The 27552-nt window shown below is 41.6% G+C and overlaps 1 protein-coding gene across 1 annotated transcript in view; it reads right to left on the bottom strand.

The window, feature by feature from the left end:
* LOC311054079 (fibulin-2-like) overlaps positions 1-27552 on the bottom strand; it is a 78439-nt gene that overhangs the window by 14056 nt on the left and 36831 nt on the right. The window contains exons 6-10 of the mRNA XM_084069959.1: positions 23827-24043; positions 19709-19948; positions 14350-14472; positions 10806-10907; positions 7047-7178 (exon numbers count right to left, since the gene is read on the bottom strand). Coding sequence (XP_083926085.1) covers positions 7047-7178; positions 10806-10907; positions 14350-14472; positions 19709-19948; positions 23827-24043 — 814 coding nt within the window. The remainder of the gene's footprint in view (positions 1-7046; positions 7179-10805; positions 10908-14349; positions 14473-19708; positions 19949-23826; positions 24044-27552) is intronic.

The following is a 27552-nucleotide window of genomic DNA, read 5'->3' as shown; positions in this document are numbered from 1 at the left end:
GGTACAATTTTTTTCTACTTGGTCTGTGTCTCATAGGAGGGCTGTGTGGACAGTCCAGAAACCTGTCTACCAGTGACATCATCGTTAGGCATGATTTTTTTTTCCAACAAGATTTCACATTTTTTATTTCGATTTTTATTAATATGAGAACAATGGCTTCTTTTATTGCATTGCAACTTTCCAGGAATAGAAAGCCTGCAGTTTCTATTAGCTTGGATTCCCTATTGATGATGTCACTGGTAGACGGGACTCTGAACTGTCCACAGCCCTCCTCTGAGACACAGACCGAGTAGAAAAAAATTGTACCATTTTATCATGAGTATTAGTGAGGACCAATTATATGAAGATAGGTTGAAAATCGGTGAAGTCGTCCTTTAAGTAATGCAGATTTTAACAATAATTTAACTCTTGAGAGTGTAAAATGAAACGAAATGGACCCGTAAGGGTCCATTTGGTTTCATTTTACACTCTCAAGAGTTAAAGATCTATAAGGGTCCATTTGGTTACCAACTCTCCATCATTTAGCTGGGGACCACCTGGAACCCCCTCAAGGACCACCGGTGGTCCCCGGACCACTGGTTGAGAACCACTGTTATAAAGCATGCACTGTTACAGTAGCTTCAGTTTCGCAAACATGTTCATGTCAAGGACCCCCAAATTGATACGTAGTATTTGGCCCACGGACCCCAAAGTGAAGATATTCTGTGGCGCAGGGACCCCTGTAGGAGAAGATTTGTGTTCAAAAGGTTACGATTTTAAGATATTTCTAAATGTTCGAGAGACTAGCAGATCCACAAGCTCACAAGCGCATAATTTTAAGATTTTTCAAATAGAAAATAGGGTTAAGGTGGTTACACTGTTCCTCGCTTTGCAAGGGACCCCCTAGAGCCCCATCAAGGACCCCTGGGGGGTCACCGGACCCCAGTTTGAGATACATATACAGTACAGTACATTTGTTATGTTGTTGACCGCAGTTAACCACGATACATGTGGTTCCTGTTTTGGCCACTGGATGGCACTGTGGATAAGTGTCAGAGATCTACCTGAAGCACACATGACAGACACAACCCTTCTTCTTTCTCCAGCTTAAAACCGGTGATTACTTACAAAACTGTGAAGCGTTCAGGAGGCTGTTCTTTGGAATGTTTCCTGTAGCAGTCACTCACGTTACAAACACAACATGACAACTACAGTGTCCCACAGCGCTGCCATTTACCTGCATGAATATTATCTCCATATCTCCAGAGACACAAGCTGTCAGAAATTATTTATTAGTCCCGTGTTCTGTATGTGTGTTGGATGTGTGTGTGTGTGTGTGTGTGTGTGTGTGTGCGCCATAGACTGTATAAATGAGATGGACAAACCCCCTCCGCTGCTTTCTACAGACCGAAAATGAATCCTTTGCTGCAGACTGTAGGTCCGCCATGTTTCACTACGCGTCAGAATGAGTTCAGACCATTATTGGTTGGGTAACTTGTCAATCAAGAGCGGGGGGCGGGGAATGAATGCTATTGGTTGTGTAGCGTGTCAATCAAATCATCCCGCCCCTCCTAGAGAATAGCCTACTTTATCGTCAATTTTATAATAAATAGAACCATAATTTAGCAAAACGCATATCCTGATGATTGAAAGGAGACTTTAAACTAGCGACTGGAAGCATATAGAATTTATGACCATTTTTATTACAGTAAGAAAATCGAGTCTGAAAGTTGGTAAAAACCCATCGGCTTGCGTTAAAATAAATTCTTTCTGAACTCACAGGTCGGCACGGGTGAAACAGCGCCTCTCGCTGGACATTTACTAAACATCCGGGTTGGCCTCATAGTAAATATCTCAGCCTTGCCCCTTGGTGTGCGCGCGCGTTTGCGTGTGCGTGGCACAGTGACATACAGTGGTGGAAAAAGTACTCAAAATGTTTTACTTAAGTAAAAGTATCAATATTGCAAAGTAGAAGTACTCTGTTACAAGTAAAGTCAGTCATTCAAAATTTACTTGAGTAAAAGTTCAAAAGTATTGGTATCAAAATGTACTTAAAGTACCAAAGGTAAAAGTACTAAAATGTTTGAAAATAGCAGCTCTATGAGCTCACAACGCGTCGCGATACGAGGCGTTGTGAGCTTGTAGATCTGCTATTTTCAAATAGCCTATGTATAAAATAGGGCTAAAGTGGTTAATGTATGTTTTATAATGTAATCATTTATATCTGCAAATTAACTAGTAATAACTAAAGTTTAGCCCTATCTTATGCCCCTATACCCATCGCTCGTTGTAGATCTGCTATTTTCAAAAACTCTTGACAAAATGTGGAATATTTTTGGTAACATTTTTGGTATACATATTAATTTGGAGGTCCTTGACATGAAAAAAGTTTGAGAACTGCCGGTTTAACCCCTTTATCTCTTTTTTTTTTTTTATAAAAACAATAGCCGATCTAGAATCTTGTAGATCGGCTATTTTTGAAACATTTAGAAAACATTTTTTTTTAAATCATTTTGAAAACATTTTAACAACAAAAAACATATGGTTGTCCCTGGCGCCAAATCTTTCCAGACGGGGGTCCCCCCTTGGACATGAAAACATTGGGACGTTGAATCACTGCCCCCCCCCTAACGCGGCGGCTCTCTTGACGTTCGTTCCCCTGTGGGCTCTGAAGAACAGCAGGACTATAGCAGACAGACAAGGCAGAGCAGGGTGATAGTGATTGAGCGTCTCTGGCGCGCGGCAGCAGGGGCTGAGCGAAGGGCCTGACAGCTCCAGACAGATGGAGACAGAGGGCCAAGCCAGGGAGAGAGAGAGAGAGAGAGAGAGAGGGGGATAAATGTGCCAGAGATTGGCAGTGACCTCACTCACAGCCATAGCAATGGGAAGGTAATTGGCCGCGGGACGAATCGCAAGAACAAGCCGGGCTAAAGGGTGCACGGTGAGAAGGTCAGAGGGTTCGCGAGGCTTCCCGCGCGGCGGCGGGCGGCCGAAATTCGATGATTCTCCGAGAAACGCCAGAGGTTGAAGAACCCCCCCCCCCCCGCACCCCACCCCCGAAAACGCGAGTTGACAAGACAAGCTATTCCTTTTTTTTGGGTACCTTGGAAAGTCACTCCGTGTTTATGCTAAGGGAAGGGGAATTGAGTTGCTCGGAGCGCAGTGGGACTTTGCCTTGTTCTGTGAGACATTGGTGTAAAGTAACCAAGTACATGTACTCAAGTACTGTACTTAAGTACAATTTTGAGGTATTTTCTACTTTACTAGAGTATTTCCAATTGTCTATACTTTTACTTCTACTCCACTACATCTCAGGGGAAAATATTGTACTTTTACTCCACTACAATTATTTGCAAACTTTAGATACTTTGCAGATATAAATTATTCTAATATAAAACATACATTAACCACTTCAGCCCTATTTCATACATAGGCTATTTGAAAATAGCCGATCTACAAGCTCACAACGCGTCACAACGCGACGTGTTGTGAGCTTGTAGATCTGCTATTTTCAAACGTTTTATTACTTTTACTTTCGATACTTAAAGTATATTTTGATGCCAATACTTTTGTACTTTTACTCAAGTAACATTTTGAACACAGGCCTTTTGCTTGTAACAGAGTATTTTTAATATGGTGGGTATTGCGGAGTACTTCTTCCACCACTGTTATGTCCCTCCGTGTTGATGCTAAGGGAAGGGGAATTGAATTGCTCTGAGCGCAGGGGGACTTGCCTTGTTCCGTCAGACACAACAGCGTCTGAGCAGGCGATACGGTACGTACTGTATAGGGAATAGTGTGGTACGTACTGTATAGGGAATAGTGTGGTACGTACTGTATAGGGAATAGTGTGGCACTGAGGCAACAAAGTTGTTTATTATCCAGCCTTTGTATCCTGATTGCCCGAGGCTGAAAGCAGCTGTTAAAGAAACTTTTCTCTAAGTGTTGTTTCATCATTTAAACCCATTAAGACCGGGAACGCATCTGTGTCATTTTATGATTTCTTTGGCTCTTCAAAAATAGCAGATCTACGAGCTCATAGCGCGGCACCGAGTGCCGCGCTATGAGCTCGTAGATCTGCTATTTTTGAAAAAAGAAAAAAAGAAAAGCTTTGAATATATATATACATTTTTGACTCAAATCTTTGCTTCTGGGGGTCCCTGTAACAAAATACTTTGAGATGGGGGGGTCCGCGGACAAATACATATCATTTTTGGGGGTCCTTGACATGAAAAAGTTTGAGAACCACTGATATTATAGCAACAAAAAAAAGAAAAGTTAGGATTTAGAAGACATTTGTAGAATCCCCAGAAGCAAATATTTGAGAAGAAAAAAATGCTTAAAAAAAAAATATATATATTCAAAGATTTGCACCAAATTAAAAAATATATATATATATATATATATAGCGTCACCAGCTTGTAGATCTGCTATTTTTTGAATAGCCAACGTATAAAATAACGGTTTTAAGTGGTTACACAGACACGCTCCTGGTTTTAATGGGTTAACGCCTGGCCTTTTGTCCGTGCGAGTATGATTTTTTTGAAGTTCAGAGGCACCTTGCAGCGAGGCTGCACTGCCCACTGACTGCAGTGGTAAACAGCACTTTAACAACATCTCATCTTATTAGATGTCTCTGTCTTCCTCTGCTCACATGAAGCCCTACCGTATACCCAGGGCCACAATCTAACAGCTTATAAAGGACATATATAGCCTCGGAAACCCAGCCATTTTTTTTGTTAGGACATATATGACTCAACGCTCAACGGTTTGTCATACCGGCGTCCATCTCCATAAAGACGAGCCAGAGAGCTTGCTCTTCATGCTGAAACGCTGCTAACGGCCATGTCTCCCACAGTGATAATACATGTCATTGTCTTGTCTGTCTGTGCTGAATAAAGACATGATATAATCACTGGACTGTGAAGCATTGAAAAAGAGCTATCATTGGTGGAAAGTACATTTACTTAAGTACAGTTTTTTTTGTACTTTACTTGAGTATTTCTAATTTCCAAAACTTTTACTTCTACTCCACTACATGTCGGATCCAAATATTGTACTTTTATTTATTTATTCAAAAACGAGTTACTAGTTACTAATCACTTCAGCCCTTTATACAATTCAGCCTTTTGAAAATAGCAGATCTACAAGCTCGCAATGCGTCGCATCGCGACGCATTGTGAGCTTGTAGATCTGCTATTTTCAAAAGATGTGTATACATTTGAAAACTTGGATTGGGACATTCTACACAATGTGTGCTTTTTCCTTTTGATACTTTAAGTACATTTTGATACCAATACTTTTGTACTTTTTACTGAAGTAAATTTTGAATTCCGGGCTTTTACTCGTAACAGATTATTTTTTACATGGCGGTATTGAAAATGTGAGTAATTTTTTCCACCACTGTCAGAGTGCTTGCTCTTCATGCTGAAACGCTGCTAACGGCCATGTCTCCCACAGTGATAATACATGTCATTGTCTTGTCTGTGTGTGTGTGTGTGTGCTCATTCTGCTCAATAAAGAAATGATATAATCACTGTGAAGCATTGAAAAAGAGCTATCATTGGCAACGGTGAACCTCCAGGGGGTGCTCGTGTGTTTGTGGACCGTTCATGTGAATGATGTGCGTGTGTGTGTGTGTGTGTGTGTGTGTGTGTGTGTGTGTGTGTGTTTGCGGCGTGCGAATGCACTGTTGGTGGGATTTACAACCTAGTTATTGTCACTGGGTGTGAGTGTTTTGGTGCCTAATGTTTTGATATGGAGTTATGGCGAGAACAAGGCAAGGCGGGTTTGTTTGTGTAGCACATTTCAACAACAAGACAATTCAATTTGCTTTACACAAAACACAGAGAGCTTTAAGACAAAGTGCAAAGGAAACACACGTTATAAAAAATAGTTATTAAAGAGTTAACGGAATATAGAAAATCAGAATACGCTCAAATGAACCCATTAAAGACCTGAGGCCGATTCTACAAATGCCTTCTAAATGAGTAGTTCTCAAACGCCTAGGACCCCCAAAATTATATGTACAGTATTTGGCCGCGGACCCCCCCTTCTGAAAATGTTTTGTGCCAGAGGACCCCCAGGAGAGAAGATTTGTGTTAAAAAACAATGCAAAATTATTTAAAAAATGTCAAACACTTTCAAGAAAAAGCAGATGTACAAGCTCTCAGTGCGTCACGAAGTGACGCGGTTGTGAGCTTGTAGATCTGCTAGTTTTGAGAACCACTGTTCTGAAACCGACGTTCTAAATCCTAAGATTTTCTTGCACCTGTTATACCCGTTGTCATAGCACCCGTTTTAACCGTCTGTCTGACTGTGTCCCTTTTGTGCCAATATATGAAGATGTCTGTATGTCTGTCTGTGTCCCTTTTATCCCCATATATGGAGATCCCAGATGTTATCGGTATATGCCCATATATGGGTATTCCCATATATGGGCATATGGGGCGGGAAGGGTGTTGTCAGTTGTGGAAAGTCCTTGTGCACAGTGGTAAACGTCTGTGGAGAATGTGTGGAGAATGTCTGAAGAACGCAAACTGACTGTGGAAAGTGGACCGACTAAAGTAATCAAATGGCAGGTGTGGGGAATTTGACAGGTGTGTGGAATAAGCTCTATTCACAGCAGCCACATTGTGAAGACATTCACAGGTGTTACCAATGATACTAATGAAGGCTCCGTTCCATTCTGGTCAAACAGAGTCAGGGTGCTGATATTGTGCATGTTGGCCCACTGGAAACACCAGTGGGTCTACAGTTGGGGTCCAGGGACCCTCATGGGCTTCCAAATGGCCCCTTACAGGTGTGTAACTCTGAGAGTGTACAAATGGAACCAAATGGACCCGTAAGGGTCCATTTGGTTCCATTTGTACACTCTCAGAGCTATGGGGGTCGTGGAAACCACTGTGCTAGACTAAATGGAACAGAGCCTTCATTAGTATCATTGGTAACACCTGTGAATGTCTTCATAATATGGCTGCTGTGAATAGAGCCTATTTGCCAAATCAGTAAAACACAGTGTATAAAAAGTGAGCAGACAGCGCAGTGCGTTAAAATGGCCTTTTTACCTTCACATTTATCGTTGTACACCTGGTACCCGGGAGGACAGGTGATCTGTCTCTGACACGCGTAGCTTCCTTCGTTGTTCACACAGCGTTCGTTCAGCTGGCACGTATGGTTGGACAAACACTCATCGATGTCTGCGGTGTGTTGTGAAACGGAGGGCCATGGAAGGAGAGAAAGAGACAAAAGATACTGTAGATTACAGGGGGGGGGGTCTTCAACAACAACAATTTCAACATTTTCAGCACAGGAAACCGGGTTCAAATCTGGGGTAAAAGAGGAAAGTTACATAGTGCAGCTTTAAGTAAAATGTTGAGGTGTTTTATGTTACTCATATTGCACTTTTTACTCCACTGCTATTATGCTTCTGCTCTTTACGGGCTTTACGGCTCACTCTATAGATTAACAACGCTATACCAGCGGTGCTCTTTGTGTCTGTCACTAAAAGAATAGGATTCTTTTGGAGTTGTGAGCTTGTAGATCTGCTGTTGTCAAAGAAGTAAAAAAAAATGTGAGTACTTTTCCTATGGTAAAAAAAAATGCTGGGTCTTTTTGGGCTTTATTTATAGTTGTACAGTAGAGACAGACAGGAAACAGGGGGAGAGTCATGCAGCAAAGCTCGTCGGGACCGGGCTCGAACCTGCGATGCGCTGTCAGGTGCCTTGGTGCCCGGACCGCTACGCCAGCTGTCCGGGCCTTCCTATGGTACTCTGAGTAATGCTAGTTTTTAGCGGCGCTAGCCGCTCTATACCTTTAGGTATACACAAATCCACGGAGCGCTGCACTGTAGGTGGCGCAATCATTGCTGCGGTGTCAGTCAGCCGCTGCTGCGGTTCTGTCCATCTGTTGACGTTAGCAGAGCAGCCATAAACTAGCCTACTGGCACCTGACGTAGGTGGTTCGTCCCAATTTTCTATACATTTTTGTAAAGTTAGTGTTAGTAAAAGTTAGTAAAAAGCAGGTAAAAGAGTAACGTGAGCAGCTGACTGAGTCTGACACCGCAGCAATGGTTGCGCGCAGGGCAGCGCTCCGTGGATTCGTGTATAGAGCGGATATTAGCCCTCTATGCCTGGCTTTTGCGTCAACGTTCTGATTGGTCAGGTGCGCCAACGTTCTGATTGGTCAGGTGCGTCAACGTTCTGATTGGTCAGGTGCGTCAACGTTCTGATTGGTCAGGTGCGCCAAAGTTGTGATTGGTCACTATTCATGACATCACTATGATGTCATGAATATAGAATTCGATGTCTATATAAACGATGACAATGACTTCATCTTATTATTCATTTGGCTAAAGTCTCCGTCTAGGTAAGTTATTTAAAGTTAATATGACGAATAGAAAGAGAAAGATACAAGAACAGATGAAGGGTGAATGTATAGAAAGTCTGAGTTCGGGACCCAGTCATCCGTTATGACAGAATGGTTTGATAGAGACGATCGAGAATCCAAGAGTCCGTTAAGGTTCTGATTGGTCAGGCCCGTCAAGGTTCTGATTGGTCAGGCCCGTCAAGGTTCTGATTGGTCAGGCCCGTCAAGGTTGTGATTTGTCAGGCAAGGGGACTATTCATGACATCACTATGATGTCAAGGTTTATTTTTTATTTCCTCATGTTTTTTTTTGTATATATTTTTATTTGGCTAAAGTCTCCTTCTAGGTAAGTTATTTAAAGTTAGATCCTCAATTTAACTTTATCTGTCGTCGACGCTCTGATTGGTCAGACCCGTCAACAAAGTGATTGGTCAAGCTTCACATGACACATGGCTATAAACACATTATAAACAAATATCGATGACATAATGTATTCAAAGGCGCCGCTACCTTCACACAGGGTGTGATTTTTTAGTTACGTAAGGAATGGGAGTACATTTTTCTCCACCAGTGCAGACAGCTTTGAAGAGGCAGGCCGTATAACGTCGGCAGCGGGGAGAAGGATTGGGGTTAAGACCGCTGGGCATTAAACACCCACACAATGAGAAACCTGTCAGCATGTGTTGCACCGCTCTCTCTCTCTCTCTCTCTCTCTCTCTCTCCGGAAAACACAGAACCGGAGGAGATGACTTAAATCAAACACATATACCCTCAGTCAGACAACTCGGGCAAGATGGAGGGGAGGCTAATGGGTTTTATGATTAGAAGAAATTATTTAAAAAAAATGGAGGAATAAGAAATCCCATTCTTTGAGTGACGGACAGGAAGAGCACACGCCATGGTATGCCGTTGTAAAATCCATATAGAGTGAGATGTAAGCCCCCCCGTATATGAGAAGAAGAATGGGGAGAGAAGAACTCTGCTTTTCGTCTCCCTCGGGGCGGGTCATCAGAGTTAAAGGTCATCGTGACAGTATCTCCACTAGAGATCTAGGGAGCTACTGAAGACGAGAGCCAGCGAGAGAGAGAGAGAGAGTGATAGAGAGAGAGAGACAGAGAAAGGAATCACAGATATACATTCTCTACGGGACAGTGGTTTTCAAAAAGAAAATCATGTCAAAGACCCCCAGCTTGATATGCACTAGGCCACGGACCCCCATTTGATTGATACACTGTGTCTGGTGAACATTATAGGACTCATCACTGCATCCTCTACTGTATGTATGATAGAGTGGGTTGGCCTTCCTTGGCCCGACAGGCGAAACAAACACTGGTACCTGTTTATTTTTTAAGGCAATTGATGGGACTTCACCATTTGTATGTTAAATCTCTGCTGCGTTGGAATCCTGTGACACATAGGACACACTCCAGTGGCTGGCTCACGCTAAAAGGTCCCTAAAGTAAAGACTGAACTGGGGAAAACATAGCCTTTTGTTTTAGTGCCTCAACCACTTGGAATGACCCACAGCTTAAGTTTAACATCTGTTTCCCCATAACATATGGTTAATTTAAATATTTGATTGCAGACCTATACCCACAAGTGTCTGCAACTGCTTTTAAATGTGTGTTGTACACGATGAGGGAACATTTCTGTATTTGTTTTGCTTCTGTTTTGTTTAGTTTTACCATTGATATGAATATTGATGTGAAAATGAAACTGTACCGTGATGTATCTCGACGACGCGGAAAATGAGGGCAACCTCAATGTCCTTCGAGTATAAATAAAATGAAATTTGATACAATTCTTTCTTTTTCATTTTCTCTGTAACCCCCAAACTACATTGTAAAAATCCTCAGTATTTTAACTCTCAGACAGGGTAGAAATAGGGTTAGGGTCCATTTGGTTCCTTTTGTATACTGTCTGAGTTACAGACCTGTAAGGGTCAATTTAGACCCCCCTAAAGGAACCCTGAGAGTCCCTGGAACCCAGTTTGAGAACCACTGCCCTACAGGAATCTCTGCTAGACTAGAAAAAAGATCATCTCTGGATTGGATACTACGCTAAACTAATAATCTATTTTGCACTCTGGTGTTTCATTCAACGTGTAAGCGATACAAACTGTGTTATTATTGTGTTTGGGTGTTTAGGGGGTCCAGGGGTCCTTGGAGGGATACCAGGGGGGTCCCCAGCAAAATTATAGTGTCACAATCATTTGAACCACTTTAACCATATTTCATACTTTGGCTATTTTTGAAACATCTTGAAAACTTTGCAAATCTGAATATATTATATATATATATATTTTAAAGCTAACATTTGTGACTCAAATCTTTGCTTCTGGGGGGTCCCTGGAACAAAATATTTTGAGATGGGGGGGCGGTCCACGGACAAATACATATCATTTTGGGGGGGTCCTTGAGATGAAAAAGTTTGAGAACCACTGGTTTAGGGTTCCTCACCTGCACAGGTCTGTCCGTCGGCCATCTGAGAGAACCCTGGGAAACAGGAACAGTGCGGCCTTCCGTCCACAGGGGTGCACTGTTGCACACAGGGGCCATTTTCTATTAAAAAAAAGAAAAAGAAAAGCAGAGGTGGTAGTCAAGTGTGGAGTCACTCACCACCGACACAATGTAGCGCACAACTCAACAGAACAACAAGGGTGACATGTGACATCGTGGACAGATCTATGGCCCTGCTGCACGTGCCAGATAAACACTAATTTATTATATCCCCCCCCCCACTCCCCCCTTTACCTCATTTCCTGTTTCCAGGTTGACCCCCTGACCTTGGTTGTATTGAATTTCCTAATTGTGGCCCACAGTGACGGCACCCCACCCTGGAGCTATGGAAACCAAACAACAGAACGTGACCAGCCGTGGAAAAGTAACCGAGTGCATTTAATCACGTACTGTACGCACAATTTTTAGGTACTTTTTTACTTTACTTGAGTATCTCCATTACTTTACTTGAGTATCTCCAGTAGTATACTTCTACTCCACAACATGTCAGAGGCAAGCGTTGTACTTTCTACTCCACTGCAATTGAAACTTTAGTTCCAAGTTACATTGCAGATTATTAATACAAAACATACATTAATCAAATTAAGCCCTATTTTATACTTTGGCTGGCTGTTCGAAAAATAGACGATCTACAAGCTCACAATGCCTCGCGATGTGATGTGAGCTTGTTTTTAAGATTTATGCACTTTGGTACTTTTACTCAAGTAAAACATTGAATAACAGGCCTCTTACGTGTAACAAAGTATGTCTATATTGTGGTATCGCTACTTTTACAAAGATGTGAGTACTTTTTCCACCAGTGAACCAGTGACCCTGTACAACATGTTTATATGAACACCTCATGTGAGCAACTGGTTATCCCTGGAACAGAGATCTTTGATAAGATCTCCAGGCCTGTACAGTACAGTACATGACATTTGCAACACAATTACCGCCCAGGAAAAAGGCCCAGTTTGACGTAATCGTGTTTAGTAGAGTGGATGTTAAGCTTCTCTTCTAAACGAAAAAAAATGGCCTCTTTAGATGCTCGGCCTAATCTCTGATTAAAGGTAGGGTGAGTGATAATTCTTTGTTAAAATAACTGTTGAATAGCTTTATATTCTGATAGTAATCACTGCAATATCGAGTGTTTGTTCCGAAACAGGGGTCTCTCCGGCTCTTTAGTACATTATTATACAGGATACACTACAGGATCAACAAGAGAGATTGGAAGTGACTCAAATAAATTACCAATAATTTGGAACTGGAAGACTATAACATTTCAGCTGATAAATGGGTGCTCTCTCCTGATTGGCTGAAATTGGCTGAAATGTCAGATGTTTACGAAAGAGCCTGAGAGACGGGAAGACTCCTGTTGCTGAACAAACACAAAGAGATTTTTTGTGGAAAACTTATGTTAATAAATCTTCTGGGGGTCCCTGGCACAAAACCTTTTCAAATGGGGGTCCGCGGCCAAATAAATATTTATAATAATTTGGGGCTCCTTGACATAAAAAAGTTTGAGAACCACTGCTTTAGGATATAAGTGTGAATAAAAGTGTTAATTGTTTCCCTCTCCCCACCCTCATAGATCCAGCTGTGTGCTATATATTTCCCCATGCCCCTCAAACTACTCATTACCTTGGCATTCTAAGCCTACTGTATATGTAAGAAACCCCTTTGAAAATGAAAATAGTGTGCAAGTTAATTAATTAATGCTGTCAGCGTGTTCCACCTGGTAATAACTACAACTAGCAGCAAACAATCATCATCACCTGTCCTATGGCCATATAATAATAACAATAATACATAATATACATCTATCTATAAATGCACAGAATGTGTGTGTGTGTGTGTGTGTGTGTGTGTGTGTGTGTGTGTGTGTGTGTGTGTGTGTGTGTGTGTGTGTGTGTGTGTGTGTGTGTGTGTGTGTGTGTGTGTGTGTGTGTGTGTGTGTGTGTGTGTGTGTGTGTGAGAGAGAGTCAGTTTAGTTTACGGTGTACAGTTTAGGCATTTAGCAGACGTTCTTAATCCAGAGCGATTTGCCATAAGCAAGGTAAACACAAGGTAAATGCATAGAGACATTGTAGTGCCTCGGTAATCTAGGATCATAGGTAAACCAAGAACCTATCATCAGTCTAAACAATATAAAAAAATAAGAAATAAAAATAACCCTTGGTTTGCCGAGGAACAAAGGGTATGCTGTGCCAAGTGGAAATTCATTCAGACCAGAGGTTGTCCAGAATTGTCTGTCTGTCTGTCTGTCTGTCTGTCTGTCTGTCTGTCTGCCTGCCTGCCTGCCTGCCTGCCTGCCTGCCTGCCTGTGTCCCTGTATGTTACCAATATGATGTCATTGTGAAGCATTGTGAGCTTGCTATTTTCAAATGGCCAAAATGTGTATAAGGCTGAAGTGGTTAATGTATGTTTTGTAATATTAATCAAAATCTAACTTTTGGATTAGGATCCGATGGAAATTGGAAAGACTCAAGTACAGTACAAATACCTCAAAATTGTACTTAAGTGCAGTACTTAAGTAAATGTACTTAGTTACTTTACACCACTGCCCAGCGGGCATCCCCCTAGTATCTAATAATAATGATAACAATAATAATACATATCTGAGAGATACTCGCATAGTGAGGAGAAATCCTGAAGGGCTGACATGTTGTCTTTGTCTGCCATGAGGGAATGACATTTCAGCATTCTCAAAATCCATGCAAAGTCATCGCAATTACATTTGTTCATTTGAAGACTTTCATGGGCGGCAGTGGCTCAGCGGTAGACTAGTGGCCGGTAGAGCGGCCGGATGGGAACCGCGAGTTTCCCGGTTCGATTCCGGGCTCCCCCAGAGTTAGTGTCGAAGTGTCCATGGGTAACACACTGAACCCTACATCGCCTCCAATGAGTCGGTCGGCGCTAGCCGGCCACCATTGGTGATGTGAATGTGGGAAAAGTGAGGACGCTGGCGTCGACTGTTCGCCGCGTCACCTCCCCAATGCCTAGGCCTGTCACAAGTATTACATAAGCGTCTAATTGCAATTATTTTATATAATAGCAATTATTTTTGCATAATCGTCATAAACAATTCCATGTTAAAAAATGTCATATATTTAAAAATAGTGGAAATAGCCGATCTATAAGCTCAAAACGCGTCGCATCTTATAGATCGGCTATTTCCACTATTAATGTTTATTTTTAAGTATAAAGTAACTAAATGTGTAATCGTGACAGCCCTACCAATGCCCCCCCCCCCCCCCCCCCCGTATGAATGAATGAACCATTGTAAAGCGCTTTGAGCACTTGGAAAAAACGCTATAAAAAATGCAATTCATTCATGTTTAAGACGGAGCCACATAAGGGTACTTATATGTAAGTACAGGTAATATCAGTATGCTTCAAGACGTTTCACTAAAGTGGTATTCTAATGGTTGACTTTCCCTTTTTACCGGTGTCATTTCCTAGAGTGAGATATCTGTGCTTTCGGGGGTAATTTTTTTGGTCTCACCTTCACAGGGGTCCGGAGGAGAGACAGCAGGCGTGGTTGTTGTCGGGGGGGCGGGAGGAAGTGCGGTGGGTTCGACGGTAGCCCTGTCATCCTCTCTCAGTCTGTTCTCCTCATCCGCCGACTCTACGGGGAAGAAAACACACACACACACACACACACACACACACACACACACACACACACACACACACACACACACACACACACACACACACACACACACACACACACACACACACACACACACACACACACACACACACACACACACACACAAATAAACTCATCACAGAGCTAATTGCACTGTAATCAAGGACATTTGACTCCCCCCTCCTCTTCTTCAGTCTGCTTTAGAGCTAGTTTAAACCTTGGGCAAATGGCGTGTGCTTTTTAACCCATTAAGACCGGGAACGTCTTTTTTAGATTTCTTTGGGTTATTCAAAAAATAGCAGATCTACAAGCTCACGCTATTTTTTTCAAAAATAGTGAAGATTTGTGCAAATCTTTGAATATATATATATTTTTTTTTTAAAGTGAACGTTTGTAACTGAAATCGTTGCTTCTGGGGGGTCCCTGGAACAAAATAATTTGAGATGGGGGTCCAAATACATATCATTTTGGGTGGTCCTTGACATGAAAAAGTTTGAGAACCCTTGATTATGATATAGCAACACGTTTTCTTTTTCAAAAAAATGATTTAGAAAACATTTGTAGAATCCCCCAGAAGCAAAGATTTGAGTTACAAATGTTCGCTTTGAACAACAATATATTCAAAGATTTGCACACATTTTCAAGATTAAAAAAAAATAGCAGATCTACAAGCTCGTAGCGCGGCACTCGGTGCCGCGCTACGAGCTTGTATATCTGCTATTTTTGAATAGCCCAAAGAAATCAAAAAAATGACACAGATGCGTTCCCGGATTGAATGGGTTAAAATCCTTGGGCGAATGCTTTTTAATCTGCAGGTACGAGGCCAAAGCAGCCACAGATTGAGAGTTGCGATATGGAGTTTAAGGTGGAACAGGAAAACACACATGGCCCGCAGACAAACATTTTGCTTTTATTAGTGACTCTCATCCCTCACTGTAATTTGCTGGAGAGCTCTCTCTGACATTACAATCCTGTCGAGACTTGAGGCTTGTGTTTTGGTGAAAGCTACCGTGGATTAAGACCTGGATTTCTACTTGTTTGCGCGCCGGTGAGGTGTCGTGCGTCGAAAACAGCCGATCTACAAGGTCACACAACACGTCTTTGTGGGCTTGTAGATCGGTACATTTACAGATCGGTGCATTTACTCAAGTACTGTACTTAAATAGAATTTTGAGGATTTTTTACTTTACTGGAGCATTTTCCATTTTCAGTACTTTTACTTCTACTCCACTACATCTCAGAGAGGCAAATATTGTACTTTTACTCCACTACAATTATTTGAAAACTTTGGTTACTAGTTACTTTTCAAGATTTAGATTATTATCACAAAACTCTTCAGCCCTATATACATTTCGGCCATTTGAAAATTGGTGCATCGCATTGTGAGCTTGTAGATCTGCTCAAAAGATTTGTATACATTTGACAACTTGTGGAAGAGGACATTCATGCATGATGAGTACTTTCTACTTTTGGTACTTTAAGTGCATTTTGATACAACTACTTTTGTACTTTTACTCAAGTCAATTTTGAATTCCGGACTTTTACTTGTAACAGAGTATTTCTAACCTTGCAGTATTGATACTTTAAAAATGTGAGTACTTTTTCCATCACTGTAAGATACCAATTAAACATGATAAAGTTTCACGTAAAGCAACTTTGAATTCCCTTGTTGTTGAAATGTGCTTTACAAGCAAACTTTCATCGCGTTGCCTTGCCTTCTTCATCTGAGCAGATGGCCAACCATAAAGTATTCAGCACGTCCCAAAACTTTTATCTTGAAATTGTGCCAAACAAATAAAGCGTTTCTTCAATTGCTTATTGACTTCCAGCAGATTGACTGAGCGCATGTGTACGCAGCATCTCTCTGTGTCAGTCCAGGAAACGAATGCTTGTGTGTGATTAGGAGAACTATTATTAGTCAGTTGGAGGGGCTTGGCAGACAGGAAGGAACTAGCTGTCATAACGCACAACCCAGGGAAAATAATATAGTGTGAATATGTGGACAAATAAAGACAAATGGGGCCTTCCTGTCAGGACGCCGATGATTTGGAGTGCCGCCGAGGATTGGATAAAAAAGGTGGAAAAGTACAAAATGGCCAAGAGAAAAGCTTTAAATCAAACGTGTATTGCAAACTGTCTGCATCTATGGAGGGATGCTGCTTAAGAGAGGTGACACGGACAGGCTGGCAACGCGAAAAAGGCAGACTGAAAATAAATCAAGCGATAATTTATCCATTTGTAACTCCAAGGGTGCACAATGGTGCAGTCAATTATATGTTTTGGTTGAAACAAAAACAAAAATGGTAAAAGCTCTGTATTCTGATCTCTCCAGCTCTTTAGTAAACATTAAATACATTTACATTTTGTTTCATCAATTCCAATTTCAGTTCAGTTTATCCTGTATCCTGTATGAGTTCTCTCTCCTGATTGGATGTTATACAAAAAAAATTCAGATGGGGGTCCGTGGCCAAATACATATTGATTTGGGGGTCCTTGGCGCTACAAGCTTGTAGATCTGCTATTTTCGAAAATTTGTGAAAATGTGTGCAAATCTTTGAATATATATTGTTTTAAAGCGAACATTTTTAACTCAAATCTTTGGTTCTGGGGGGTCCCTGGAGCAACATATTTTGAGATGGGGTCGGCGGCCAAATACATATCATTTTGGGGGTCCTTCACATGAAAAAGGTTGAGCACCACTGATATAGAAACATACGTTTTTCAGAATACTGTTAGGATTTAGAAGACATTTGTCGAATCAGCTTCAGGTCTTAATGGGTTAACAAAAAAATATCACTTACAGCACCTAAGTTGTGTTTTAAACAGCGGCCACACAATTAGTATAAACATGGAGCCAGACGATGAGAGATCTCTGCCTACTGATAATGTCTGGTGACATCAAAATTCAATTAATGGGCTAAAACTGCATGGGTGGAACAAGTTCAGAAAATGAAAACTTCACAGAACCAACTAATGCCAAGACTTTATAGGCCATACTTCATATTGGGACAGTATCAGGTTTGGATTTAAAAAGCAGTGGGCGTGCGTTTGTTAGCGCTGGTTTTCTCTGCTGTCCTAAAAAAAACATGAATTGAATCTACTTACTGCGCAGATATCTTGGCCACTTGTTCTTGTTTTTGTTACCTAAGATTTGTTTTTGTCTCGACCACAAATGTTAAAGAATGTTGTTTAGATAATGTTGTTTGCACAAAAGGCTAGGTTCACTGTTTAGTTTACCTTGTACCCTAGTTTCTTTGAGACACTACATTTTTCTCTCGGCACTCTACTTAGTATGTGAGTATTTACCTCATTGTTTGTTGACTAGGGTTCATGCTCACTCTGCTATTCTGATCTCGCATTGTTAAGACGCTCTGGATAAGAGCTAAATGCCTGCATTATAAATTGTAATTGTAATTTGAGTTTAGATTTCCCCAGACGCATCGGTTGGCAGAGATCTCTGATTATCTGGCTGTGTGTGAGACTACACAGCTATAGTATATAAACCAGTGGTTCTCAGACCTTTTCAATTCAAGGACACCCAAATTGATTTGTATTTGGCTGCGGGAACTAGACAAGTCTTCTGGCGTGCCAACAGAAATTACGCCCCCACTGTTTTTCTGTAAACATACTTTTTTACTGCTTCGACGATTTCTTGCATAGTATTGAATGTCGTTATACATCATGTATTGATGAATTGAATACATAGGACCACGATGGAAACAAGCCCACGGGGCCTTTTGTGTTATCCTTTTAGCATTATTGTAAAACTGCACCTGTAAACAAAACTCCCATCTGAAAGTATTTTCAGTGCCAGAACCCCAATAGGCTCTATGCACAGCAGCCATATTATCACTTCCTTCACAGGTGTTACCAATGATACTAATGAAGGCTCTGTTCCATTTAGTGTAGCACAGTGGTTTCCACGACCCCCATAACTCTGAGAGTGTACAAATGGAACCAAATGGACCCTTACGGGTCCATTTGGTTCCATTTGTACACTCTCAGAGTTACACACCCGTAAGGGGACATTTGGAAGCCCATGAGGGTCCCTGGACCCCAACTTTGAGACCCACTGGTGTAGCAGAGTGTTTCCAGTGAACCAACATGCACAATATCAGCACCCTGACTCTGTTTGACCAAGACTGGAACAGAGCCTTCATTAGTAGCATTGGCAACACCTGTGAATGTCTTCACAATGTGGCTGCTGTGCATAGAGCCTACAGTATAGTATAATATCTGCTATTTTCAGCAAAGATAATGTAGTGTATTGTGAAAACAGTAACTAGCATAGATCCCTGAGGGACACCGGTCAATTAAAGGAGGAGTTCACCCAAAAAATGACTTATTTTCTATCAATCTATGACGCCTTGAATCCATGGATTATTTTTTGTTTTTGTCTTATTCCTAAACTAATAATTTGATTCCCGTCTCCTACCGTCTTATGTATCCGGTAGGAGACACAAAGTAGATTATTTGTGTCTCCTACTGGAAATACACACGGTCATCAAATTATTGTCTTAGGAATGCCACCAAAACAAAAATAAATCCATGAAATCAAGGCTTCATGGGGTGTGTAATTGATAGAAAATAAGTCATTTTTTGGGTGAACTCCTCCTTTAAGTATAGGGTTTAAGCGGTCCAGTACTTGAGTAAATCATAAGACTCATAGTATCATTTCCTAAGTCATATTATGGCCAACTTGTGCTTATCTCTGCTGTCCTAACACTGCTGATTCACCGTGCATTATTGGCAACAAACAGCCTATCAGAATACTTGTTTACATTCCAAAATCACTATCTGCCTAAGTCAAGGAGATGACGTAGGCAGATATGATCTTGGAATACGACAAGTATTCTGATAGGCTTAGGACATTGGCAATAATAATGCACGGTGAATCAGCAGTGTAGAGTTAGGCAGATAGTGATCCCAAACTTTTTAGCTCGAGACCCATCGCGGCGTGTTGCGAGCTTGTAGATCTACTATTTTCACTACTTTTTTTTTAATAATTTATAATAATTGACATTTCTTAGAAATATTTTTATTATTATTCATTTATGAAAATTATTTTTGAAAAAAAAACAACTTTATTTTTGAAATAATAATTAAAAACAAAATGTAGGAAACAAGAAAATTAAGGGGAATTTACTCGCCACCCATAAAAATTGGGTCCCCGAGCCCACTATTTGAGGACCAGTAGATGGTACTGTACCTGAGGCACATGTGAGGCCGTCCTCCTGCAGAGAGTACCCTGGGAAGCATTGGCAGTGGAAGGACCCGACGGTGTTGATGCACCGGTGGTGGCACAGCGAGCCCTGGTAGAGCAGACACTCATCCATGTCCTCCACCTCCTGAGGGATCTGCACCACCGCGTTCTCCCTCTCCTTTTCCTCCTCCTCGCCCTCCTCCTCCCCGATGGAGAAGGCCTCCTTAGGGAACGGGCTGTCGGACACTGCATGATGAGACAAAACCCACCGGATTTAGAACGAAACAATGGGAAAGTTCTCAACTCTAACTGCTCTGCCAACAACACGTGGAATGCCCTGACAACACCCATTGACCCATTAAGACCGGGAACGCATCTGTGTCATTTTAAGATTTCTTTGGGCTATTCAAAAATAGCAGATCTACAAGCTCATATGAGCTTGTAGATCTGCTATTTTTGAAAAATAATTGTGAAAATGTGTGCAAATCTTTGAATATAGATATTTTTTAAAGCAAACATTTGCAACTCAAATCTTGTGCTTCTGGTGGGGGTCCCTGGAACAAAAATATTTTTACATGGGGGTCCGAGACCAAATACATATCATTTTGGTGGTTCTTGACATGGAAAAAAGTTTGAGGACCACTGATATTAGAGCAACATAGGATTTGCAAGACATTTGTACAATCCCCAGAAGCAAAGATTTGAGTTAAAATGTTCGCTTTAAAAAATATATATATTCTAAAAAAAACATGATTTTAAAAAAAAATAGCAGATCTACAAGTATAATTGTATATCTCCTATTTTTAAATAGCCAAAGACATCTAAAATGACACAGATGCGTGGATTAACGGATGTGTAACACTAAAACACCTATCATGAGACCACAAGGGGAGGTATAAACATCATTTTCCCACGTACTCTCACGTATACATATAGTGTTTATATTTGTTGATGACATGTGTTATTGTATGCTATGTTGATGAATTGGATACACAATGGAAACAAGGCCCCCAGGACCTTGTTGTGTTATGCTTTTAGCTTTAATGTCTTACTGTTACCACGTGCTGTTTTCACAATATTTATCTGTGCAAAGGAGTCAAACTAAATGTAATGCCTCAACTCCTACAAAGTGCTTGTCAGGGTGGGGGGGTCCACAGTTCAAATATGTTTGTTTTTTTGGGGGGGGGGTCGAGGCCTGAAAAGGTTGAAAACCACTGCCCACAAAGGTTGAAAACCATTTTGTGAGCAAAGGTTTTTGGCGACGCCACACTTGATTTATAGTGTAATCTGCAATGTCAAAGTTGAAATAAAACTTTAGAAAATAGAGCATTGGTAGCCTTGAATAGGAATATGTTTTAGAATGCATTTACAACACTGTGAGATTCCTGCTGATGTTGTGTTTTATCAAAGTAGTTTAAAAGCTACGGAAAAAGGGTTTCCATACACATTTCATCCTATATGTTGCCAGAGCCTTAATGAAAGACAAAAACAAAAGAAAAAGCCTTCACAGGCTATGCTTTTCAAAAACAAGTAATAATAATAATATTATCTCGAATGTATATAGCGCAAAGTACCCAAAGACGCTTTACATGGGGGGCATGAGAAAACAACAAATAAAAACTATTTTATTAGGGGGACAAAACACTAAGACTAAGGAATAAAATCAATAAAAACAGTGGAAAGAAGAAAAAGAGGGGGGGGGGATTATTCCCCAGCTAATATAGGCTCTATTCACAGCAGCCATATTCTGAAGACATTCACAGGTGTTACCAATGATACTAATGAAGGCTCTGTTCCATTCTTGGTCAAACAGAGTCAGGGTGCTGATATTGTGCATGTTGGCTCACTGGAAACACACCAGTAGGTCTACAGTTGGGTTTTATTCCTTAGTCATGGGCTTCCAAATGGCCCCTTACAGGTGTGTAACTCTGAGAGTGTACAAATGGAACCAAATGGACCCGTAAGGGTCCATTTGGTTCCATTTGTACACACTCAGAGTTGTGGGGGTCGTGGAAACCACTGTGCTACACTAAATGAAAAAGAGCCTTCATTAGTATCATTGGTAACACCTGTGAAAGAAGTGATAATATGGCTGCTGTGCATAGAGCCTATTATAGCGATATTGAGGAGGTGGGTTTTGAGGGCGGGTTTTGAAGGATTGGAGGGTGGGGGGCATCTCTGAGAGTTTTGAGGGAGTGCATTCCACAGGGTTTGGGGCAGCAAAAGCAAAAGCTCTGTCGCCCCCAGGTATACGGTACTTGGTACTGTAATAAAACACTCTGAATGGGAACGATATACTTTTATTTTTTCAGTTGTCAATGTGGCGACCCCCCACTGTCACCTTCCCGCAACCCTACTTGGGGTGCCGACCCATAGTTTGAGAACCTCTGAATTAGAGTATTACTGTATATTGTATCTTGTGAGATGGGTGAACTATAGGGTATTAGTATTATAACTAGGATATCGCACTGTATACGATACGTTGTTCTGGCAGGGCATTGAAGTGCACCATCTCTTTTCTCTTTTTTTTTCTCTCTTTTTTTTCGTCATAGTTGGGAGACCTCGCTACAATGAATGCCTCCCTTTAAGCAGCCAGAGTAAAGTAAAGGGAACGTCTTTTGTGTAAATCTGTGCTTTGCTCTGGCAGTGCAGTGGTGTGTATTTCATTACTGCTCTTTGAAACGTCTCTCTTGTGGAGTGTCCTGGCAGGGAGCCGGGCTGTGCACAATGCTTTCGCTACATTAGCTGTGCACCGAGTTGTGAGTGTGTGTGTGTGTGTCAGGTGTGTGTCAGGTGTGTGTGTGTGTGTGTGTGTGTGTGTGTGTGTGTGTGTGTGTGTGTGTGTGTGTGTGTGTGTGTGTGTGTGTGTGTGTGTGTGTGTGTGTGTGTGTGTGTGTGTGTGTGTGTGTGTGTGTGTGCGCATGCGCGTGCGTACATGCTTGTATTACTACACCTGTGAAGGCCAACTTGTCCCCACAAGTTTAGTCGAATTTGAGAAATACACATTTTGAGGACAATTTTCCAGGTAAACGGTGATAAACGGTTGTTTTTAACAACAGACAACAAAGCAAAAATAACAAAACAGTTTGTCACACCTGCAGCCCGTAATCTGGGTGTGATTTTTTACCCCGACCTCTCTTTTAACAGACAAGTAACAACAACAGTCGCCATGTTATCCTGTTACTTTCAGTTGAGGAACATTGCCGAAAATCAAGTCATTCGTGTCAGCCCCCCTGACCTCAAAAAGGTCATTCATGCCCTCACATCGTCACGCCTTGATTACTGCAACTCCCTCTACTCCGGCCTTATAGCAAGAAAGTCACATCCCGCCCTGCAACTGATACAGAACACGGCTGCTATAGATTGCTTACTAATACGAAGAAACGAGACCATATCACACCCATAATAGCCGCCCTTAAGTGGCTGCCTGTGAGCTCCAGGAGCTCAACTTATTACTTATCAGTGGTGTAAAGTAACTAAGTACATGTACTCAATTTTGAGGTATTTGTATACTTTACTTGAGTATTTCCAATACTTTTACTTCTACTCCACTACATCTCGGAGGCAAATATTGTGCTGTTACTCCACTACAATTATTTGAAAACTCTAGTTACTAGTTACTTACTATTTTGATAATTATTACAAAACATAGATCACCCACTTCAGCCCCTATATACATTTCGGCCGTTTGAAAAAAGCAGATCTACAAGCTCACAATGTGTCGCGGTGCAACGCATTGTGAGCTTGTAGATCTTCTTTTTTCAAAAGATTTTCATACATTTTGATACCAATACTTTTGTACTTTTACTCAAGTAAATTTTGAATTCCGGACTTTTACTTGTTACAGAGTATTTCTACATTGCAGTATTGATACTTTTACAAACACTGTAACAAATGTGAATGCTTTTTCCACCACTGATAGTTTGCACAGTTTCAATATTGATTGGACTGATGATTCTTGGTTCTTGGTTTACCTATGATACTAGATTACCACTTCTATGCAATTGAGGTATTACCTCGTGTTTACCTAGCTTACTGTAAATTGCTCTGGATTAAGAGCGTCTGCTAAAATGCCTGAAGTTGTAACATGTGTTTACGTGCGTGTTGTTGGACAGTGCTGTAACCTTTCTTTGGCAGGGCGGTGGGGTCCAGGGAGGGCTTCTCCCTCACCGTGCGCCAGACGTCTCCTCCTGCGGTGGTCCCCTCCTCCTCCTTCTCCTCCTCTGCCTGGCAACAGCCCAGAAACGCGCGTCTGCACTGGAGGTCCAGGCGGGGGTGAGCCTCACAGCCGTGTCCTTCAGCGCGGTACTGCAGCCCCAGAGAACAGCACCTGCAGCACTCCTAGAACCATAGCAAAAATAGGGGTTGTTATTGTCAGTCAGTGGTGTAAAGTAACTAAGTATATTTACTCAAGTACTGTACTTAAGAACAATTCTATTTTTAGATATTTTTACTTTACTGAAATAATTAAAATGTTCAGTACTGCGGAATCTGCCAATGCTTTGTCAATGTAAATGTGTGGAAGCACCATGGTGCTCAAGGCAGAAGGCTGTGCGGGCTGTGTAATATTGTTGTACAGCTTCATTCGACCAAACCCAGCCCTGCCGCCCTGTGATTGGCTGAATACAAAAACGAGAAAACAAGGACTCCGCCCCCAGAAGGGACGGTGGGGGCATTTACAGTCTAATACAGACCAAAACCCTAGTATTGCATGTGGTCTCATGGCGTGTGGTCTCTGTGGTCTCGTAGTTTTGGACCATGAAGGAGGTGCGCCGACGCAGCAGACCTTGAGGCCGAGGAAGTCGCGCCCGAGCGCCTCCAGGCGCGAGTGCCCGCGACGACCGGCCGATGGCCTGCTAGTCGACTAAGCGCCGTCCGAGTTATGTACCGATAGTGGGGACTGCGTTTGCCCCAACTGTCACTCAAAGTGACCACTGGCCAATCACAGCGCAACTTTTCCGGGTCTGGGGCGGGTCTTGGCAGGATGAAGCTGTATATCACTATCACGCGTGCGGGCTACGGGGAGGGTCCTGAAAGTGAGTGACAGGTGCGTCACTGCGTTTTTTAAGAATCCGCTGGCTGCAAAAAACTGTGGCCGCACACAACCTGCGTTTAACAGCAGCCGACCATGTTTTGGTGGGAGTGTGCCCTAATGTAGTATTTCTACATTGCAGTATTGATAATTTTACTTCAGTAAAATATCTGAGTACTTTTTCCACGACTGTTATCAGTGTTGCCATGTCTGCTTATGCTTAAGCTCACAACGCGTCGCGAATGTGACGCGTTGTGAGCTTGTAGATCGCCATTTTCAAATAGCCAATGTAGCCTACTGTATGTAGGTTTAACTCTCAATGAAGAACTAAACTAGAACTAAATGGAAAAAAAAGAAGTAAGAAAATCATCTCTGTTTTAAGTATTCCCCCCATCATAGCGGATGTCCAGCATTCTTTCATCCTACAGTACCTTTTCCAGCTTCTATAAAATGAAGGCTTAACTTACAATACTTGGAAAACTAAAACTAAATGTAAAACACTAAAGTGAAAAACTATCTCTCTCTCTCTCTCTCTCTCTCACACACACGGTGAACAGTGAGAACTGGAACTCTCTCCACACTCTGGGTGATAATTTAACCCATTAAGACCGGGAACACATATGTGTTATTTTTTTCTTTTGGCTATTCAAAAAATAGCAGATATACAAGCTCATATGGCGACACCGAGTGCTGCCATATGAGCTTGTAGATCTGCTATTTAATAAAAAAATCATGAATAAAGTTTTTTTTTTTAAACTTCATGTTGCTATAATATCAGTGGTTCTCAAACCTTTTTCATGTCAATTAAGGACCCCCAAAATGATAGGTATTTGGTCGCAGACGACCCCCCCCCTCGCGGACCCCCCTCAAAATATGTTGTTCCAGGGACCACCCTAGAAGCAAAGATTTGAGTAAAAATGTTGGCTTTAAAAAAAGATATATATTCAAAGATTTGCACACATTTTCACAATTTCTCAAAAATAAAATAAAAAGCTTGTAGATCTGCTATTTTTGAATAGAACAAAATCTTAAAAATGACACAGATGCGTTCCCGGTCTCAATGGGTTAATGGACATGATAGATCATGCGGCGCAGCGGAGCGGTTGGCATGTTTGGGGGAAACATTTCAAAATCTGCCTTCGTGGGAAAGACACACACGTGCAGCGGTCCGCATAGGAAGATAATATTTACTTTGAATTAGGATCGCTGTGCTAAAGGCTGAAATTAGAGCAACTCTTGTTCCTCGCTTTCCAAACTTCTCTAGCTCCCTCTCTGCTCCCCTGTTGCTCTGAGGAACGTAGTAACAGCCATAAACCTGCTCAGATGTACTGTACTGTACTGTACTACTGGGAACGATGTACGAAAGCCAATTTCACCCACTTTTTTACCTTGTAAACAGTGGCGTGCACAGACATTTTGAGGGGCAGGTGCTCAAGTAAATTATACTTTTTTGTTTACTTGGTCTGCTCTTTTTTCCCTCTACACCTATACTTCTTTGCCAAAAATAGCCGATCTACAAGCCCACAACGCCTCGCAGCGCGAGGCGTTGAGGGCTTGTAGATCGGCTATTTTTGGCTAAAGTTCTCCTCAGAAAAGGGATGCTAGGTTTCGAATGGTTATGGTAAAAAGAAAAATCATATCACATAAAGAATTGGCGGACCCCCTGTAGTAACTCTGAGGACCCCCTGTAGTAACTCTGAGGATGTTTTTTCAAAAGGGCACTTCTGGTCAAGAGGGCAAAGGGCAGGAGCTCTAGCACCACCTAGAGTCTATCTGTTCACGTCCCTGCTTGTAAACCTGCGATGTGACAATAAACCTGATTCTGATTCTGATTCTGTAGTGTGCAGTGGTGAAGAGTAAGTTACTCAAGTGCTGTACTGAACCACTTGGAACCCCAAAAACAACAAAATCTTTATGAATTCAAGGCTTCATGGGGTGTGTAATTGATAGAAAATAAGTCATTTAACCCCTGTAATGGCTTGATTTAATTTGTTGCGCGATACTACGTGCAACAAATAATATGAAGCCCAGGCATTATTTAACAGAAATATGCTAGTGGTTCAGATTTCAGAGCTTACTTTATCCAGTCTTCCATTAAAGTCATGTTAACTGATATACTGATTTGTATCTGAGTGAGCAGGCACATGCGATTACATGGGCACATTTCACACACATTTCAGGCACACTTCAACTCAACTCAAAGTTTACTTATAAAGCACATTTAAAATGACAGAAGCCAACCAAAGTGCTATTTCAAGGCAACAGAATACAAATAGTAAAAGGACACAATAAAGTACAACAACTTAGAAAACAGAAGGGAATGCTGTTTATATATTTTTTTAAATACGAATAATGATGACTATCAGGCAATCCGGTAAACTTCCCCTTCTTGAGATTCTAATTCCCTTTTCTGTGGAATTTCTTGACCTCCGACTTCCCAGTAACTGACAACATTGACGTGTCATCATACTGTAGGTCACCAGGGCATTTAGTGCACTGTTCCGTTAAAAAAAAAGACAATTCTACATTACCTATTAAATGCATGGTCAGGGACCACATGCAATACCTCCACGGACGACCTGTTGAAAACCCCTGTTCTAGGGGAACATTAGCCAAAAATAGCCGATCTACAAGCTCACAATGTGTCTGCTATTTTTGGCGAAGAGATTTGGTGTAGACCGGAAAAAAGTCCAGTTCTCTGGGGTTTAAGTGGTCAAGTGCAATTTTGAGCTACTTTATCTTTACCTGAGTAAGTCCATTTTTCAATATTTATACTTCTACTCCACTACATCTTAAAGGCAAATATTGCACTTTTGAC

Source organism: Gymnoscopelus microlampas (assembly GCF_963454915.1).
Source record: "Gymnoscopelus microlampas genome assembly, chromosome: 10".
Classification (NCBI taxonomy): Eukaryota; Metazoa; Chordata; class Actinopteri; order Myctophiformes; family Myctophidae; genus Gymnoscopelus; species Gymnoscopelus microlampas.
The sequence above is the reverse complement of the archived record's forward strand: the minus strand, read 5'-3'. Positions and strand labels throughout refer to the sequence as shown.